At 36.0% G+C, this 21,594-nt stretch overlaps 1 protein-coding gene across 1 annotated transcript; it reads left to right on the top strand.

Annotated features, from left to right (window-relative positions):
• Positions 1 to 7,890: 7,890 nt before the first annotated feature.
• On the top strand, positions 7,891 to 20,920 carry LOC122023173 (protein EMBRYO SAC DEVELOPMENT ARREST 30-like). Its single transcript, XM_042581259.1, has 11 exons — positions 7,891 to 8,130; positions 10,460 to 10,635; positions 10,810 to 10,897; positions 11,345 to 11,412; positions 11,629 to 11,717; positions 11,797 to 12,040; positions 12,540 to 12,652; positions 12,899 to 12,989; positions 13,101 to 13,229; positions 14,580 to 15,133; positions 20,021 to 20,920. Exons 2-11 carry the CDS (start codon positions 10,483 to 10,485, stop codon positions 20,469 to 20,471), a joined length of 1,980 nt encoding a protein of 659 aa, XP_042437193.1. The 5' UTR covers positions 7,891 to 8,130; positions 10,460 to 10,482; the 3' UTR covers positions 20,472 to 20,920.
• The last annotated feature ends 674 nt before the right edge of the window (positions 20,921 to 21,594 follow it).

Here is a 21,594-nt window from a genome sequence, read left to right as displayed (position 1 = left end):
TCTCACTTTCTTGCACAAAGCATATATTCCACTCACTTTCTGGCCTTATGCCTTTGCTGTAGCAGTCTATTTGATTAACTGCATGCCTAAGGTCGGTCTCTCCCATATTTCCTCTTTTGAAAAATTGTTCACCGCCATTCCTAATCTTTCTAAGCTTTGAGTTTTCGGGTGTCTAAGCTTTCCGTGGTTGCACCCCTACTCTCACCACAAGCTTGATCCCAAGTCAACCTCTTGTGTCTTCTTTGGCTATTCTCTCACCCATAGTACCTTCCTGTGCTATGATGTATCTCTCAAAAGAGTCTTTGTATCTCGTCATGTTAAGTTTATGGAGCATGTTTTTCCATTTGCCATCACCTCCTTAGATTCCACAATAATAGACACTGACTCTGAGCTCTCTACTGCACCAGTTCTCTCGTGGGACTCTCCAGCACCGATGCAGCAACCTGCCACTAACTGTAGCCGTCCGCACTTCACTGCTATCATCATCGCCGCCATCATCTCCCCCATCATCACCTCTTGTTGTTGGGTCGTCCACGTTGCCTGGTGGCAACCGACCCTCTAGCCCATCGACTCTTTCTCCCTCTCTTGCTTCTCTAAACCAACATCCCATGTAAACTCGATCCAAAAATGTCATCTACAAACCCAATCCAAAGTATCTTTTTCATACTAGTCTTCCACAACCTTATGAACCCTCCTCTCTCACACAGGCACTCAAAGATCCAAATTGGGTACAAGCCATGCATGAAGACTATGATGCTCTTCTCCGTAATCAAACTTGGACTCTTGTCCCACCTTCATCAGATCAAAATCTTGTGGGTAATAAGTGGGTGTTTCGCATTAAGCGTAATTCTGATGGCTCAATTGATCGGTATAAGGCTCGCCTTATTGCCAAGGATTTTCATCAGTGCCCTGATGTTGACTTTCATGATACATTCAGCTTTGTTATTAATCCAGTAACAATGCGCATTGTTCTTAGTTTAGCTGTGAATCGAAGGTGGTATCTTCGCCAACTTGATGTAAACAGTGCGTTTCTTAATGACCATCTTGCAGAGGAGGTTTATATGGCGCAATCTTCGGGTATGCGCAGTGCTGAGTTTCCGGAACATGTGTGTCGTTTGCATAAGGCGCTTTATGGCCTGAAGCAGGCTCTGCGCGCCTGGTATTTGGAGCTTTGCGCTTTCTTGGTCTCTCTTAGCTTCATCGCATCCCGAGCTAACACCTCCTTATTTGTTTATTCTCAGAATGATACAGTTATCTATTTCCTTGTATATGTTGATGATCTAATCATTACAGGAAGTGATGCTTCTTCTGTTGACATCCACTATGTGAAAATTTGGAATAGACTTCGCAACTGTTTACTTCGGCAATTAGTATTTGTGAAGTAATATATTACAATCAACTTCGATAATAAATTTGGTGTAGTAAATACTATTTTAGACTTCATAAATTAAAAAATACGGCTCTCACTTCTAATTTTATCTAACATTTTACTTCGTACTATAAATTTGATGAAGTAATAAGTCATAATATCAAACTAATATATCTAAGTGTTGAAGTAATAACTTTGAACCGGTTTAAAAAATTTTCCTTGTTGAACCGGTTAATTTTTTCCACGCTTGAACCAAACCCTATGCCCTCTTAACCTTTTTTTTTTCCCTTCTATTTGTTTTTTTTTCTTTCTTCCCGACGCCATTTCCTCGCGTCGAGCCTCCTTCTTCCGATCCGTGCCCTAACGGCATGAGACGGTTCTCCTCCTCTCCTCGTCTTCTCTCCCGAGCCTCAGCCGAAGTCACTCTCCCTAAACCCTACTGTCCTCTCCCTTTTCTCTCCTCTACCGCTGGCCAAGCTTCGTCCTCCCTCGAAGTTATCTTCGGCCAAGGAGAGAGGTTTTTGGTGCCGAGCCTCCACCTTTCGTCTCCTCCCCAACGTCGACGCCATTGGATTGATTCGGTGTAAATCCGATCGCCGGCCGCCCTCCTCTGCCTCCCGATCCTCACCTCCCATTCTCTCTCGTGACGCTGTGCCCTAGACTTGTCCCTGCGCGCCACTGCCGACCGCCGGATCGGGCTGTTCCAGCCTCTCTGAGCCTAGCCTCTCCACACCGACCCCTTATCTGAACCCTAGTCGCGACGAGAGGCTTCTGGGAATACCCCCTCCGAGCTGTGCCCTAGCAGCGTAGTCTCGCTGCGCCACACCAGTCGCCATTGGATCAAGCCGAAGCCACCACTGATCGCCGAAGTGGAAGGGCTATCAGGACTCCAAGGGTCGGCGATCGAGTCTTCTTCTTTTCCGACTTGGTTCCCTAGCAGTGATCTTTGAGGTAGTACTCGGCCCTAACCTCTGTTTTGGATATCTGATCTTTAAGAGGGTTGATTCTGGATTTCTGGTTTCATGATCTACTGGTTTCAGCCACCACATCACTAGTAGCTGGAAGTTTTCTCCGCCAGAATCATTGATCGTCATCAGCAACCGGAGAGGAAGAGGCTATGGGAATGAACTATCACTGGAATTAGGTTGTTAGGTGGATGCCTTGTTGATTTCTTGATTTCCCTTCTTGATCCAGTTGGTGAAGTAGTCCAACAGCTATGTCTTCCAGCAGTGAACACATAGGCAAGGATGGTTTATCTACCTGGAAGTCATTTATACCAGTCATAAGTGGTCTTCTTGCTGGTTTTGTTTTCCGAACCAATCTATTTGCATCTGAAAGCTTAAGGTTATCACAATTTTCAATTTGAATTTGCTAATGTTGATCCACTTTCACTTATGGGACCATGTGTGAACATTAAGCTTCTTTTACTGCCATTACATTAGTTTCTGTATTTTTTTCTCAAATATATGAGCTATTTATGTTTGTTAAATTAAGTTCATTTTCCTGCCATTACATTAGTTTATGAAACTATCACTAAAAGTTCACATACATAGAATTAAGAAACTGTTCTTTTGTTCAGGAACTGTCTTATGGTTTTTGCATGCACAACAAACAAAAGGCTGATAATAAAATTTATCAGTTTGAAAGAAATCAATGATTCATCCCTGGGTTGCCAGGTATCCTTTGTGGGAGGGCGTGGGTGTGTGAGATTCTTTATTGGAGGTTCTTTATACTTGTATGTGAACGAAGGATTTGATTACGTGCAGATTTCTTTTTGCACATGAATACAACAAATTACCGTTTGGGAAAAGAAAAATCAATGAGTGGTGAACTTGTTGCGGGTACAATGCAATGAACCAGGCAAGCATATTTGAATATAATAAATATTCATTATGGTGGCAACTATGGTATCATGATTTAGAGAAAAAAAATATTAATATTAAAGGGAATTTAAGCATTTGTTGAATAGATATAGTCAAGGATCAAGGATAGACAAAGTATGAGAAACATAAGATTATCTACTTCATCTTTGTTATTATCTTTCATTTCTTACTGTCGATTATGTTCTGACAATTTCTTATTCTTGCAGTTCCCCAAAAAGTTAACATCACTATTTTCATGGTAATTTTTGTTGTATCCAAGTTCATCCCCTTCAAGTGTCAATATCAGAAGAAATGCACATATATCTAATATCGACCATCAGGTTCAGGCAAGTTTGTCTTCATTCTTTGTATGGAGCACATTTAAAAAAAAAAAACAAAATAGGAACAAACAAATATTTTGACCTGTTCAATTTATTGATGAAACCTCACATAATGTTTATATATAACATCCGTCTATTAGTTAGTTTCTTAGATCATATATTTTTCATTACTTTGTCATTACCTTGTAATTACTTTACAGTTACCTTTACACATACTTGAAGAAAGGAAAAAAAGCTGAGTATGTGTCATTTGTGGATCCTGGTCACATACTTACATGCGATGTGGGTAAAGAAGGCAGTAAATTATCACAACATATTGCTGCTCAGTTGAGAGTATCGAACGGAGATAACATTTGCTTCATCCCATATAACACTGGGTAAGATTTTAATTATTTATCAATTCTTCCTACATGTTAGTCAATGTTATATTTTCATTTGTAGAGGTACTACTGGATCTTGACTATAATTAATGAAGATAAGAATATGATATATTTATTGGACTCTTTGAGTAACAGGAACCGAGACTATGCTTGACAAACTATTGTGACCAAGTAAGTAGTAGATTATACTGATTTTGAATGCATTCAATTCATTATAGGTTATAAAAATAATGCTCTATTAAACAATGCATCAAGGGGTATTTCAAAAGGACCAGGTGTTAAACAATTGACAGTATGTATTGTGACCATGTATTTAGACAACAATTAATAATTTTTATTATTTTGATTGTGACTTCTTGCATGACATTTTTAATTTTATTAGGGTAATTTTAAACAAAATGGTGGTGTTGAATATGGATATTGTGTGATGCAGTACATGAAAGAGATAGTCTTGGATGAAGATCCACAATTGGAGAGAAAGGTGAATTTCTTCTTTATGAAATATTTTCTTTATAAAATATTGAGTCATTTTTTATTGATCCTTAAACTTTTGTTAATGTTTCAGTTTGCAGCATCAAAAAATAAACAGTATTACAATCAATCTCAGTATGATGAAGTCAGAAGTGAATGGAACGAATTCATCTACTTTTATGTGGGTGCCTAAGTGTAGGCTATGATATAAATTTTAGACATGTATTTAGGGATTTATGGATACAAAAGTTTTTAGGTTATGGTTAAACATGTCTTTTATGAATACACTTTTGGATTGTATTTGATACATATTTGTGATATATTTGTTTAATTTTGGTGGTAAAAAATATTATGTTTTAGTAAAATATTATAATATAAATTTTTGTCAATTAAAATTTTATTGCAGTAAAATATGGTCAATTACTTTGATATTATAAATAAATGATGAAGTAATACAACAAAAAGACTTCACTAAATTTAAATAGTGGTGTAGTTAAAGAAACTATTTACTTCACTACTGATCAAATTTATGAAGTAGTTTGTATAAATTATTTCGTTATATTGAATTTTTTGTTGTAGTAAAATATACTCTATTACTTCTATACTACGATGAAGCAATACAATAATAAATACTTCAACCAAGACAAATTATGCAGAAGTAAAATTAAACATTTCCTGCACCAGAATTCAAAAATTGTGAAGTTGTATACCTATTTTACTCCGACAAAAATGAAATCTATGAAGTAATAAACCATCAACTACTTTGGTCATTTTACTGGTCTCGATGAAGTAATAGAGTTTTTTTACTTCGAAAACGGTCCGATTTTGAACCGGTTTTGGACCGGTGATAGACTTCAGTAAACGTGTGGTGAAGTAAAAAATTAACCCTTTTACTTCACATGCGTCTACTTCGGTAATTATCTACCTATTACTTCGGATAATATCCGAAGTCTATTATCGATTTTCACATAGTGATCATAGTATGTAAACTTCATGCAAAATTTGCGATTAAGGATCTTTGGGCTCTTTCCCTCTTCTGTAGTATTGAAGTTCGTCCAACTTCAAATGGTCTTCTCTTGTCTTAGCAAAAGTATGTCACTAATCTTCTCTCCAAACACAACATGCTTGATTCCAAGCTGGTCTTCACTCCTATTGTTGTTAGCTCTCGTCTTACTTTGCATGATGAGTCTTCATCTTTTGATACGACTAAGTTCTGACAAGTGGTTGGAGGATTACAACATCTTCGTATGACTCGTCCTGATATTTCCTTTGTGGTCAACAAGCTTTCATAGTTTATGCATGCTCCTTTAGAGACGCATTGGGGTGCTGTGAAGCGTCTACTTCGGTATCTCAATGATACTAGGGATCTTGGTAGATTCGTCTTCGTGCGGATACACCTTTTACTCTTCATGGTTTCTCCGATGCAGACTGGGTAGGAGATCCAGATGATCGGTGTTCTACGGGTGCATTTATTATTTTTCTAGGTGCTAATTTGGTTTCCTGAAAATCTACCAAACAGTGCACGGTTGCATGCTCTTCGATTGAGGCCAAATATCGTGACATTGCCTCTATAGCAACTGAGATCCAATGGATTAAGTCATTTTTGACAGATCTGCTTCTTCCGGTTACCACGTCTGCTGTGTTTTTTATTGATAATTTGGGTGTCACGTATCTTTCAGCTAATCCTATTTTTCACTCTCGGATGAAACATTTTGGCTATTGACTATCACTTTGTTCATGATCTGGTGCAAGCCTCCGAACTACAAATTATTGATATTTTTGCTGAGGATCAATTGGCTAATGCACTTACAAAGTCGCTTTCTCGACCTCGATTGTTTGCTATTTGCAGCAAGATTAATGTCATTTCTGGGACACCATCTTGAGAGGACATATTAGAAAATAATTATTATAAGTAAATAGTTATTTATTTCCTAGTTATTAGGGAATAATTATTATTAAAAAATAGTTATTTGTTTCCTAGTTATTAGAAAATACTTATTATTTTCTTAGTTTATATATTTTCCTATTTTCACTTGTAATGGTATTTATATATATACCATATGCTATCATTAATAATATGTGTGAATTCTATCGTCAATACTTTCAACCTAATCTATTTTCCTCTTTTCCCAAGTCAATTTTTTTTTTCTTTGTGTTTTTCTTCTTCCTCTTCTAATCCCGAACTTTTATTTTCCTCTTTTCATTTTTTTTCTTCCTATAATTTCTTTCATATTTTTTTTAACTGTAATTTTACCCACAAATTTTTTTGCGACATGTCGCTGCCATTATAGCCCAAGTCGCTATCGCCGGACACCGATTGCTACCATCGTCACTGTTATTTGTTGCATGGTCGTTGTCTTTATTTGGCTAATTAAAGTTGTCGCTTCACCGACGCTCCATAAAAAAAACTCCTTTTAATTGAGGTGAAATTTACTTACTGAATTTCTTTCGCTTAGCCGACACCGTTGTTTGCTACCAGCATTACCGTCATCGTTCGTCGACTCCATCACTTTGCCCCTCCTGAGTGAAAATCCTAGCTACGCCATTGGGGGAAGGTGAACGCAGGGGGTCACTACCAGAATGATCGGCGTCGAAATTCGACCGAATCCGAACAAATTTTCCTTTGCCATCGATCTGAGTCCCTGTTTAGATTCGGCCAGATTCTAACGTCGATCGTGCGGGTGACAACCCCTTGGGTTCACCTTCCCCCTAGGATATAGTTATGATTGGGGCGTGGGCTGGAGGCCGTTGGTAGTGGATTGATGGTAACGAGTGGGACACGGGGATAGAAAAAATTAGGGACAGAGGATCCGACACTAATTGCTTCTCTCCCTATTTGACTGTACCCCACCTTTCAAATGTCCTTTATACTTTTTTTAATTTAACTTTTTAAACAATTTTATTTATGAGTTTTTTCATCAAATTTTTATATATATAATTTTTTTATTTTAGATTTAATCAATTTTGTTTTTATTTTGATTTAATTTTAAATTTTATATTATTTTTATTAATTTCACATATATATATATATATATAAATACAAATATATAATAAAAAATATTTAAAAAATAAAACTGATAAAAAATAATCTTTTGTTTTTTACTTTTTTTTTAATGCTATCGGATAAAAAAATAAAACTGATAAAAGAATATAAGAGTAAATTTTAAGGTGGGACCAGGGAGAAAAAGTGTTAAGGGGTGGGAGAAATAAATCTCAAATAAAGACTAAAGTACTAATAAAGAAAGTTGATTATGAACAGTGGGCTCTAATATCTATTGAATATTTGAACGTTCTTTAAAATTAATTAACAGTAAAAACCCTTTAAAAAATTTATTTTATTGTTGAAATATTTATATTTTGTGATGATTTTAAAAGGTAAAATAGATAGTTTGATCCGGAGTATTTTGATGATCAGTGTGTTTTAGAAAATCTTGAAAAAGTCGAGGGTGATTTGAAAATTCCCTAATTAAGAAAAGCACTCCATTGACGATTTCTCTTCCCCTTCGTGTTTGATCTTCTCACTCCATCATCTTCCCGGCGTCACTACTCACTAGACTAGGGTTCTCCGCTGTCCGCTTCGGTATTTGACGGAGATCGGAGCAAATTCTGCGGTGACGATTCAATTCTTGTTCCCGGACGGTGGCGACGCCGATTCCGGTTCTGTTCGGAGATCTCAGCTCCTGGGAGACAATAAAGGCTTCACCGAGGTTATCTTTTGACTGCTTTCTAGTTTCCAGTCATTTTTTTTGGTTTTTTTTTCCTTTCCCTTGTTTCGCCCGCCGTTTTCGTGTGTCAGTATTAGAACTTAGACGGATCGGTTGAGAATAAAGAATCTGGACGCACTATGCTTTATGAAAGGAAGAATCTTAACGCCACGCTGTGCGGAAAGCACTATGGATTTTTCTGTTCGGTGAAGTTTCTGGTTCGTGTAGATCTCACATTGTATGATGGCGATCATGGGAAGCGAGTTTAGTGCTAATTTAGAGTTAACCTGAGGCTCATCAACGCATTAAACTATGCTTTAGAAAGGAAGAATTTAACACCTCACTGTGCTGAAATCACTATTGCTTCTTCTGTTTGTTGAAGCTTCCGTCCATGTAGATCTCACATTGTATGATGGTTACCACGGGAAGTGAGTTTAGTGTTTATTTAGAGTTAGCCTGAGGCTCATCAATGCATTGAACTTCCTGAACTTTTCGTGTTTCTTTGTGATTGCTTGAGTAACCTTTGATTTGTTTTCTAAGTTCGCAATCTTTTTATCTACTACATTTTAATAATCTAATATTCATAGGTTTGGGGAAGGTATTTTGTCACTGCCATTTGTTACGATCTCACATGGAATAAGTCTCCATGGAATATAGATAGACTTAATAAGATAGATGTGAAGCAAGCCTTAAGGGATCAATCTTCAAGGTATAAATCAAACCAGATGTTAATAAACAAATTAAGTCATTAGAGTAGGTCAAATTAGGAGTTCATAAAAGAAGAGCAATTGCACACTATAATGGCATCAAAGTAGTAATAAAGTTTCTTCCCATCTCATGTGTTGGGCTCTATCTCTCTCTGATGCTGTTGTTCTCTCCGACATTGCTCCACTATTGTACCATTGCCTATTCTTGGCTCTTCCCTTTTCTCTTGGTTAAATTGCTTTTCCCCTGTAAATGATGACTCTTAGAGGTAAAAAGAGGGTCTTGCTACCAACTCCAAGCTAGACCTGAATATGTCTCATCATGAACTCAATCTCTCGCACATACCTATAACAAATTTGTATCATAGCTGACTATGGGCGACAACGTCCTACAACACTTGCTTGATGCATTTAAGTAGATTACTAACGAATTGGCAAAAATCAACATGGATCTCTTCAAAGGTAATCCTCTGTCAAATTAGGAGTTCATAAAAGAGTTGCAATTGCACACTATAATGGCATCAAAGTAGTAATAAAGTTTCTTCCCATCTCATGTGTTGGGCTCTATCTCTCTCTGATGCTGTTGTTCTCTCCGACATTGCTCCACTATTGTACCATTGCCTATTCTTGACTCTTCCCTTTTCTCTTGGTTAAATTGCTTTTCCCCTGTAAATGGTGTCTCTTAGAGGTAAAAAGAGGGTCTTGCTACCAACTCCAAGCTAGACCTGAATATGTCTCATCATGAACTCGATCTCTCGCACATAACTATAACAAATTTGTATCATAGCTGACTATGGGCGACAACGTCCTGCAACACTTGCTTGATGCATTTAAGTAGATTGCTAATGAATTGGCAAAAATCAACATGGATCTCTTCAAAGGTAATCCTCTGCATCGTTTGCACCATAGAGAAGAGCTCCAAGAAGGGATAACTTATGAGATCTTGTCTCTCCAATTGCTTCAGTTGTATGGGGATTACGGCTAGGTGTCCTACCATCTTTTATCATCTTGAGAGTTGCTTGAATGGTTTCTAATGAATTGGTGAAAATCAACATGGATCTCTTCAAAGCTCGCAATGGTCCCCCAGTCTATCATTTGCACCATTGAGAGGAGCTCCAAGAAGGAATAACTTATGAGATTGTGTCTCTCCGAGTGCTCTTCTACAAGCTGGACCTGTTGAACCAAGAGTGAAGGGAAGACAATGGTGAGATATTGGAACGTCAGAGAGAAATAAAGCATCACAGAGATGGTGGACAATGGTGAGATGGTGGAACAATGTCGGAGAGAAATAAAGCATTCTAGAGAGAGAAAGGCACAGGAGGGCAAGAGAATTGCATTATTACTCTGATGTCATAATAATGTGCGAGGATTCTCCTTTTTATAGACTCTTCATTCAATGACTTGCCATTTGATTTATTCTCCCAAGAGTAATCCCTTGAAGGATTGTTCCATGCCTATCTCATTGACCTTATCCCGATCTCATGGAGACTTATTCCATGTAGGATTGTAACACATTTATTTGATAAGCGTAGAGTTATTGTGTTATGTTTGCTATTTTCATCAAATATTTAGTACTTCTATTCAATCATCCTTGGCGCTTGTTCTGACAATATGTTGTCATTTGACAGTATGATGCAAGCCATGATTTAAGATGTTACACAAGAGCAAGATCAAGTTAGCTGCACTAGTGGGGATCACATTTTCTGTATTTTCTTTGCTTGTGCATCTCTTTGTTGCAAATTACACGGTGGGGGGATTTAGACAGTACAAGTTACAAGATGACTATCCATATCCATTGGGACATGTATGTCATTGTATATCTGTACTTATCTGCATGCTTTTCTTATGCTGTTGTTTCTAATAATGATGTAAATTGAGGACTTTTCTTGGGTAGCCAAATTTTAAACTCATTCTCCACCTTAAGATCTGCCAATGCGTTTTCAATTACAGTAATTTAATTGTACTGTTATTCTTACAGAAACCTCGGCCTCGAAGGTTATGGGGTCCCGTGGCCTCTTTGGAGGTCTTGCATTCATATGCCAAGCCGAGAAGTTCATACCCCCATGGTATTCATGTTCTTTTGGTTTTCATTTGATAACAACATATTTCTCATGTGTCTTTATATCAAATTGTCATTGGATGATCAGTATTTCACTTAATTGATAGGCACAAGTCAGAAACAGTAGGTTTGTAGATGTTTTTGTGTGTGTTTTATAATGCTGGTAAAATAGGCAAAGCAAGCATCAGTGTAATAGTTAGGAAAACATCAATTTTAATTGATATATCTTGGGGTAACTATTTTATTGCTAAGAAGATTCATTGACGTCCATTCTTCTAGCTGTATTTGTGCATCTCTGAACAGGAATAAGGTACTTGTATGACTGAAAAACTTCTACCTTCTAAACTTGCTAGGATGAGTTTATTTAAATCCAAAGTTTTTGGGTTCTTTTTTACTTCACTAGTCTTTTTTTTTGGTTAATTTTCTCCCTTTTCAAGTTGTTACTATATTGCAGTTCCAAATCAGCAGAGTGGTTTCATATATGCAAAGATCTTTGGTGGATTCGAGAAGATAAGATCTTCGGTATGTCAGACTTTCCCCTAAAGTCTACACGCTTCCAAAATTAGATGTATTTCTTTTTCATGGAACATTGCTTAGTAATCTTCGAGACTTTTATATTTCCATTATTGTGTGGGCATATATTCAGTCTAACTTCATCGCTGTTTTGGTTTCTTGTTGACAAATCGAGCTTGCCAGTATTTTACAATTAGCATTACTCATAAAATATTATTTTTGCAGATCTGTGACCTTGCTGCTATTGCAAAGCTCTTAAATGCAACACTTGTCCTTCCAGAGATCCAACAAAGTGTCCGATCGAAAGGCATCAGGTCTACCTGAGATGCTTTTGTTTACACTTATTGTTAATGCTTTACATTCTTCTTCTGATCATCAGTTTTTGCATACCAGTCCAAGATTTAAGAGTTTTTCTTATCTTTACGATGAAGAGCAGTTCATATCAGCACTTTCAGAGGATGTTGTCATTGTGAAAAGTTTGCCAGCAGACTTGAAGGAGGCTAGGAAAAAGGCAAAATTTCCTTCAGTATCACCCAAACCCTCAGCTTCCCCAAACTTTTATATCAGAGATGTGTTGCCTAAATTTAAAAAATCTAAGGTTATTAGGATATTAATTTCTGATGGAGGATGCCTTCAGGTATGATACAACGGTCCATTTAAGCTATTAAACTTAAAACATTTTCTTTTGACCTATATATATATATATATATATATAAGTAGAAATAAATTTGAAATGCCCTTTGGATATAGTCTCTTAAATAGGAGCAATGTCTTCTCTGAGAACTAGCATATGAAAGTTATGTTAGATCTAGTGAATAGTGCCTGTGCTCTAGTGAATAGCGACAGTTGCTTAAGACATCACATGCACAGTAATTTCTTTGAAGTCTTAAAGTGTTCATTGAGAAGATTTTGCAACCATTCCAATCTTTGAATGCTTCTCATAGATCATCACAGACTGTTATTAGTTGTAGCATATTACTCTGATGAAAAGACTTCTTATATCTTGCAACTAATGCAACTTTATAGGTATATAGCTAAGTCATCTATGAAACTGATATTGCCTTTTTAGTCCAATATTTTGGTGTTGATGTGAAATCCTGAATATTTTCACCTCTTGTCCATTCTCCTTTCTGTAGGCAATCCTTCCCTCAAGCATGGATGAATATCAGAGACTTAGATGCAGAGTTGCTTTCCATGCTCTTCAATTACGCTCAGAAATTCAGGCACTTGGTAACAGGATAGTAGAGAGGTATCACTTTAGCAAAATCCTGACGTGCATTAAATAGTTGAACATTTATTCTTAATAAAATTTTGTTGATGTTCATGAGAATCTACTGAACTTCAATATGTTTGAGCTTATGAGATAATGTCTATTCTTCATCAAAACTTTTGAAGTGGATTTGTCTTTTGCTGAACATTTTACAGTTTGAAATGCCAGCTGTTAGTATTTGAGTGCATTTAAATACAGTTGATATGAAATTGAATTCAACTGCAGGTTACGAGCAACTGGCAGTCCTTATCTATCTTATCACCCAGGACTTATGAGGGATGTTCTAGCATTCCATGGCTGCGCTGAACTTTTCCAGGTTTGGAATAGTGATATAGTAAAATTTTGTTTTTCTGTTTTCAAATATCATTCACCATTTACCTAATTTCTCGGTTATTTAACATGCTGCGTTTTAACACTCTTTGGCCAGGATGTTCATACTGAACTTATCCAGTATACTAGGAAGCAGTTGATAAATCAAGGAGTGATTGTTAATGATCTTGTTGCTGATTCATTTGCTCAAAAACGAAATGGTTCATGTCCTCTCATGCCCAAAGAGGTAACCGTACTCAATCATTTGAAGTGTATCTCATTTTGAAAGGGTTAGAAAACCGAAATATATCTCATTTTGAAAGTGTTTTGAGAAGTACTTTATGGTTCTCTACCTCCCTACAAAAAGTTCAAGGTCATCTTTAGCATGCCTACTTAAGTTTCATTGCCTTTATGTCAAAGTTCAAGAGTCTAATGTTTCTACATTAATAAATCATGGCTGACCAAGGTCTTCCAGCTTCCAAAAGAAGATTTAATATTTTGTTATTCACATATTGGTTGCATTTCTGCTCACTTATGAAATTTAAATTTCCCACTCAATTGCCTTAAAGATTTTTTTTTCTAAGAATATTTCAAAGTGCAATAGCTAGAGAATGTAAGAGGTTCTCTCAGAAAGTACAATAACAACAAGTTGTTTCCTCTCTCTATCTCTCACATGCATGCACACATGTAAATACATGTCCCCACGGGACGGTCTAGTGGCTAACACATGAGGTGTTGCCACAATGAGGTATGGGGTTTGAATTTCGGCAAAGCCGAGATAAATGCCTCCTTTATGTGCTAGTCACTATTTCAAAGGCTAGTAGCCGTCCGTGATTTACCTCCTCCATGTTGGCCTTGGGACGGGTTGGCGGGGGCGCTGGGGGCGAGCGTACTCGTCTTTTGCCACCATGTAAATACATGCATAGGAAAAACTCTTGCCACCCTTAGTCACTTGGCGGTCGGTTATAAGCCGATTCCGTGATTTACCTCCCTTCACATAATTTGGAGACGAGCCGTGAGGGGCGCTTGGGGTTAGCGTAATTACCTTTGCAACAATGTAAATACATGCACAAATTGCGCATCTTTAGCTTGGTCTCTCTTGTGGACCTGTCATTCTCGATGGGCATTGTTATCCTCCATTTGCAATAAGATGGTACACTTTCTCACTTTGAATGATATAACTTTGTATGCCACAGATTTGGACCAGCACAATAAACCTTCCTAGTGCATTTGATTTATTTCATTTCGTGTGGTGGTTTTATTTGGACTATCATGAATTGCTATTACCTAGACTTTATTCCAAGTGACACAATTTTGGATATTTCCTTTACTGAGGTAAAAAAAAAGTACTATCTATTAGTCAGTTGTATGTTTAGGGCACTTAATAAAAAAATAAAAATTTCCCCTACTAATATCTTATATTGATTTTCTTACTCTCGGTTGGTTTCAATGAAGATGCTTTAAGTTTTACTTTGAACTATGAATAACTCTACTATATGTAGATGTTGTTTTGTTTAATTTCTATATATTCTGTCTACTTGTGAGTGATGATTTCTTTTATATTTCTTCATTTAAATTTTAGGTTGCTTTTCTGCAGGTTGGACTTATTCTTCGTGCAATGGGTTATCCTGCAAATACTATAATCTACTTGGCTGGTTCTGAGATATTTGGAGGGCAGAGGATTTTAGTTCCTTTACGAGCTATGTATATGAACTTAGTAGATCGTACTTTCTTGTGTAGTAAGAAAGAGTTGTCAAACTTGATTGGTCCTGAATATCCTCTCCCTTCAAATATTCCTCAGCTTCCTCTTGTGAAGAGTGAGAAACAACTTATTGAGGAGTGGAAAAAGGTTGGGCCCTGGCCACGACCTCTCCCTCCACCTCCCGCAAGGCCCTTTTATCAGCATGAAAAGGAGGGTTGGTATGGTTGGGTTGCAGAGACTGATACAGAGCCAGATCCTTTACCTATGGATTTGAGGAACCAAGCACACAGGTTAATCTGGGATGCACTTGATTATTATGTTTCTGTTGAAGCCGATGCATTTTTTCCTGGGTTTAACAATGATGGTAGTGGTTGGCCTGATTTTTCAAGTTTAGTGATGGGTCACCGAGTATACCAAACAGCATCCGGAGTAACCTATCGTCCTAATAGGTAATTTCTTCGATACTGATTTGTTACTTGTGTGAATTGGAAAACAAGGACATGCATGATAGTTTAGTGCTGTTGTGAAGCTCTTACTTATTTATTTATTTATTTTACATTACTACTAATGAACTTTTTAGTAGGACTGAGGTTCAAAGTTCACATGAGTTTTACTCTTTAAGATCCTTCCATTTATGTTGTTTACTTTTAAAAATCAAACTGCACCGTTGAGATATTAATTAAATTTAAATTTAGAGAAACTAATTGCAAAAACATATTAAAAAAACATCTTGATTAACAAATATCAGTCAAGATTTCATTAGTAGAATTCACCACACAATAAAGCATGCCTAGTTTTGCAAAATATATTTCTCTTCAACACTGCTATGCAAACCATATTAATGTGATAATTAATGTGATTGCAAATAAAATAAACACGAATCTTCAATGTGGAGAGAATTTTTTTAAAATAATATAGTTTTTAGATTATGTAGAACTAATATTGAATATATGTAGGTTTAGTATTGAAAACAAGTGAAGGAATAGTTAATAATTGATAGATAGGAAGTCTATGCAAGAGTAGTTAAATATTTTGAAAGGAATTTTTGGAATCTTGCATTATTGTGTTTCTATTATGCAGATATAAAACTTCATGAAACTACTGAAATTGACAATACTTTATGAGATAGAAAGTGAGCATTGAACGGTTAGCAAATATTTACCAGAAGTTAATGTAGCAGTGAAGAAAATGATAAGTTAGATGTGTGGAATTATTACTAAAAAATAAAAATATTATTAGAAAAATTAAATGTTAGATGATAAAAGATGCTTGCAACTCCGCCAATGACAACCAGCCATGGCTGGTCCCAAACCCAGATAAAGAAGGAGGGTTGCGTTAGGTTGTCAGCCAACGTTAAAACTATGACAAATATTCAATGAATGGATCCATTAAACTATTGTGCTAATGCTAGGTCCTTCCCTTGAAGGAACGTGTTACAGGATCCGACTGTAACGTCTCGGCAAGGATCGCTATATCTCCAGAACTCGGGTGTAGTGCTAAATATACAAGAATTCACGTTACAGGGTCCTACTGTAACGTCTCAGCAAGGACTGATACATCTTCATGAGAACTTGAGTGTAGTGTTAAATAGGCAAGAGTTCTCACACCATAGGTTAAATAAGAACAAATATGATAGGAAAACTAATAATCTAAGATTTGGAACATGGAACATGGAACATAGGAACTCACTGGTAAATCAATGGAGATAGTAGACATGATGATTAGAAGAAGAATTAGTATTTTGTGTGTACAAGAGACAAAATAGGTAGGCGAGAAGGCAAAGATGATAGAGAACTCGGGTTTTAAGTTATGGTACACTAGAAAGAGTAAAATAAGAAATGGAGTGGGTATCATTGTAGATAGTTTGTTAAAGGATGAAGTTGTAGGAGTAGTTAAAAAAGGGGATAGAATTATAGCCCTTAAGATAATAGTGGCGAAAGAAACTATTAACATAATTAGCGTATATACACCACAAGTAGGATTAGATAAAGCTACCAAATCAAAGTTTTAGGATGATTTAGATGAAATATTACAAAATATTCCACTAAATGAAATGATTTTAATAGGAGGTGATCTAAATGGGCATGTCGAAGTGAAAAATGAGGAATATGAGAGGGTACATAGGAGTTATAGGTTTGGAACGAGAAATGAGGAAGGGAAAATTATATTAGATTTTGCGATAGCATATGACCTTATATTAGCTAATACGTTTTTTAAGAAAAGAGAAGAACACTTAGTCACATTCAAAAGTGGGAATAATAAATTGCAAATTGATTTTCTTATGGCTAGGAAGAAGGATAGAAAGATTTGTAAAGATTGCAAAGTCATCCCAACATAGGTTAGTAGTGTTGGATATACGTCTCAAACATAGTATCAATAGAAAGAAAATATATACGATTCCTAGAATTAAGTGGTGGAAGTTAAAGGATGGGAAGCAAAATATATTTAAGGAGAAGGTAGAAGTACAAACATTAGGTGAAATATACGATGACTCTAATACAACATGGGATAAGATGGTATCGAAGTGAAAATAGTAGCGAAGAATGTACTCGATAAGTCAAAGGGACATGCACCACTAAGTAAGGAATTTTGGTGGTGGAATGAGAAAGTACAAGAGAAAGTGAAGGAAAAACGAATAGTTTATAAGGAATTATATATTTGTAAGAACGAGGAAAACTTAAAAAAATATACAATAGCCAAGAAAGAAGTTAAGAAAGTAGTGAGTAAAATAAAAAATGAAACTTTTGAATGATTATATCAAAAATTAGATACAAAAGAAGGGGAAAGAGATATTTATAGAATAGCTAAAGTGAGAGAAAGGAAAACAAAAGATTTTAGTCAAATAAAATGTATTAAAGATGAATGTAATAGGGTATTAGTAAGCGATGGAGAAATAAAAGAGCGATAGAAGAGGTATTTTCATCAACTTTTTAATGAAGGTTTAGATAATTAACTTAGATAATTTAAGTAAGTCAAATGAGCATAGAAATTTTAATTTTTATCGTAGAATTCAAACTTCAGAAGTAAAACAAACTTTAAATGAGATGCACAATGGAAAAAACGTTGGACCAGATGATATTCCGATAGAGGTATGGAAGTGCCTAGGGAAACAAGGTATTGAATAGCTTACAAAATTATTTAACATGATATTGAAAACGAAAAAAAGTCTGATCAATAGAGGATAAGTACTCTAGTTCCCTTATATAAAAACAAGGAAGCTGTACAAAATTGTGCAAACTATAGGGGTATTAAATTAATTAGTTATCTATGAAACTTTTGGAAAATGTAATAGAAAAAAGATTAAGGAAAGAGACCACAGTGACTGAAAATCAATTTGGGTTCATGTCTGGAAGGTCGCCAATAGAAGTTATATATCTTCTTAGACAATTAATTGAAAAATATCGGGAGCAAAAACAAGATCTATACATGATATTCATTGACTTAGAAAAAGCTTATGATAGAGTCTCAAGAGAAATTATATGGAGAATTCTAGAAAAGAGAGGTGTTAGCGTAACATATATTGAACTAATTAAGGATATGTACGACGATGTAATGACCAGAGTAAGATTTCAGACAGAGTAATTGAAGCATTTCGGGTTACATCAAGGATCAGTTCTAAATCCCTATTTTTTTACACTAATTATGAACGAACTCACTGCGCACATTCAAGACACAGTATCGTGGTACATGCTGTTTGTAGATAATATTATTTTGGTAGATGAAACACGTGAAGGAGTAAATGCTAAATTAGAATCTTGGCGGAAAACACTAGAAGGGAAAGATTTTAAGCTTAATAGATTAAAGACAAAATATATGGAATTTAAGTTTAGCAATATTAGAAGTAATGGAACAATTGTTAAAAAAATGAGAGGACGAGTTGCTCGGAACCGAGAGATTTAAATATTTAGGATCATTTTTGCAAAATGGTGGAGGGATTAAGAGAGATGTCTTATATAAAATATAAGCAGGATGGTTGAAATGGAGAGGAACATCGAGTGTTTTATGTGACCGTAAAATACCTCTTAAATTTAAAGGTAAGTTCTATAAAATCGCAGTTAGACCTGCTATGTTATATGGAGCTGAATGTTGGGCTATGATTCGAGGATATGAGCAGAAGATAAGAGTTGCAGAAATGAGGATGTTAAAGTAGATGTGTGGACATACGAGGATGAACAAAATAAGAAATGAAAGCATTAGAGAGAAAGTCAGAGTTGCATCTATTGAGGAAAAACTCCGAGAGACACGTTTAAGATGGTACGGGCATGTACTTAGATGACCAATAAATGCTCCAGTTAGATGATATGAAACTATGATAAATATGCATATTAAACGAGGAAGAGGAAGAGGAAGAGGAAAATCAAAAAAGACTTGGTTAGCAACAATAAAACAACATTTTGTTTTTTTTAAATATAGATGATGATATAGTAGGAGATAGAACTCAATGACGTAAAATGATTTATATAGCCGACCTCACCTAGTGGGAAAAGGCTTGGTTGTTATTGTTGTTGTTGTATAAAACATGCTTGCGATATAGAATTGCACAGATTAACAAGGCTTGATGTGTTGTATTCCTAGACAATATCCCTATGAATTAATGGATGAATCTAGCATCTTGTATCCAATGACCATAATTTTCAGCAGAAATTACTTTGATATTTAAAGGGCTGCAGGAATTTTCTTTTCCTCTGTAGCAGCATTTTATTTACGCACAAGCTACATGAGGAAAGAATCCCACAATTTGGACATCTACACGATCTTATATGGAACAGAAAAGATTAAACTAGATTGGTATGCTGCAGAAGTTACTTTGGTATTTAAAGAGCTGCAAGGATTCTCCTTCCTTTGCATTATCACTATTGTTTATGGCCAAGCTACTCCAGGAAAGAATTCCACAGATTTGGGATTCTATGCATTCTCATATGGTTCAAATTCCATTCCAAATAGTGATTACTATTATCTTTTTACCAGAGCTTTTAATTTAGTGCATAATTGAACTGATATGAAGATTACCATCTTTGGAAACATTATAAATGCTAGAACACCCTGTATCTTTTCCTTCCTTTCCCTCCTGTCTCATTTTCAGATCTGTGCCCCCAAATCTGAACAGGTAAAAGGTTGGAAGTGTTTTTTTTCCCCAAAAAAGTAAAACTGACGGACACTTTAGTCTGTACATGCTATGGAATCACTTGAATGATTTCTCAATATTAATGGTTGTCTGGTACTGCTTGCAGCTGTATATTGAGATGTGCAAATTCTCTCTATAGAAAATTTATATTTAAAAGACTTGGAACTGCATTTGTTTCTGTATGAACATAATGAAGTTTTGCTTTCACCAGACAAATACTTGCTGAGTGGTTCAGCTCTGTACATGATAATCTATATCATCCACCACATAATTGGACAGCATTGGTGCGGGATCATCTTAACAGGAGCTTGGGTGTGAATGGATTGATTGCAGAGTTTGAATCATCAAAATCTGTATCTTTTCTTTCACAACCTTTCCCAGAATGTTTTTGTAGAACTTCCAAATCTTCTGTTATCCCTGACCATGCCATGAGCAACAGTCTCAAGTCGCAATACATAAGTGAGGATGAATGCCCTGAATGGATGGCTCGTGGCCTAGCGATGGCCTTCTCTAATGCTCCTGCATCCAAAGATGATGATGTTGAGGAGGATGAGTTTCAAGAAGATGATGAGGCAGTGACTGAGGCTGAATCTGATACTGGGAATAGAAGTGATGTGAATAGATCCATCGAGCAAGATGAAGAGATGGATCCAGATGATTAAGTTCGTAAACAGTATGTAGATGTTGAAAATATTCAATTTTCATGTTGCCTTTCATCAGGAGGCTTCGAGCACATGTGCAGATAGTAATGGTCTAACCAGACTTGCAGCTAATGAGTTTGCCATGATTCTTTTTGCCGGCTGCAAGCAATCTCGATGAGCTCAAGTGCTTAGCTCCAAAGATATAGTGTGACTCTTGCTGTGTCTTCTTATCTTCTTATACACTCTCAGTATGAAAATTAACCACCCCAGAGCATTCCTTTTCTTGCCCGTTTCTTGAATCTTTGTTCCAAGTTGATCGTGTATATTTTGATTTGTATTTGTTTAGGATACAAATTAGCTTGGGAAGGAGTAAATTTTCTTAACTTTGTACAAGCTTCCCAGCTACATGCTAACCTTTGTGGACCTAAATTTTCGTGGTGGTTTTGTTTCAGCCAGCCAATAAGCCTTAATTGGACTCGCGTGTTTCTTTAGTTTTTACCTGCATGGGATGTGTGCGTGAGATGTGATAAAAATATTCCCTTCTTGTTTCTCTTTATGCGGTGAGTAAAAGGAGACTCACTCATTTCAAACGTTCATCGTTGAGATAGAGTAAATTATGATGATCACATCATCTTTTGAAGTGAGAGGGATTTTATTTTTCGAATGATTATTTTCTTGGAGAGTCAATCTATTCTCATGTGATAATTTATCCTTCAAGTACCAATTTGACTATACTTGAATTATTTGTTTCACTTTTTATACTTATCTTTTAATAGGATGGGATGCATTTTTACACTTATCTTTTGCAATTTTTTAAAAAAAAAATTAGCAGAGAGCTACTTTTTCTAATGAAGCAACTTTATCACTCGTGGAGGCAACCTATTTTTTTTCTAATGATTGTACTTCAACCAGCGGTCACAATTCACACTTGAATAAACTAAACGATTTTATTAAAAAAAGGTTGTAGTTGTTCCCGAGACAATTCTGTAGCGGCTAGTTAACTCTGCAGCGGTTAGATTTTTTTAAGGGCTTAATCAGGTAGGGATGAATCTTAACTTGTAGTGCAGGGATTTAAGACTTTTTAAGTGTTTAATCGTGTATTTAAAGGTCGAATTCCAATTGTAATGTAGTTGAGGAATTTTTT

This window comes from Zingiber officinale, chromosome 1A (assembly GCF_018446385.1).
Source record: "Zingiber officinale cultivar Zhangliang chromosome 1A, Zo_v1.1, whole genome shotgun sequence".
NCBI classification, from domain to species: domain Eukaryota; kingdom Viridiplantae; phylum Streptophyta; class Magnoliopsida; order Zingiberales; family Zingiberaceae; genus Zingiber; species Zingiber officinale.
The sequence above is the reverse complement of the archived record's forward strand: the minus strand, read 5'-3'. Positions and strand labels throughout refer to the sequence as shown.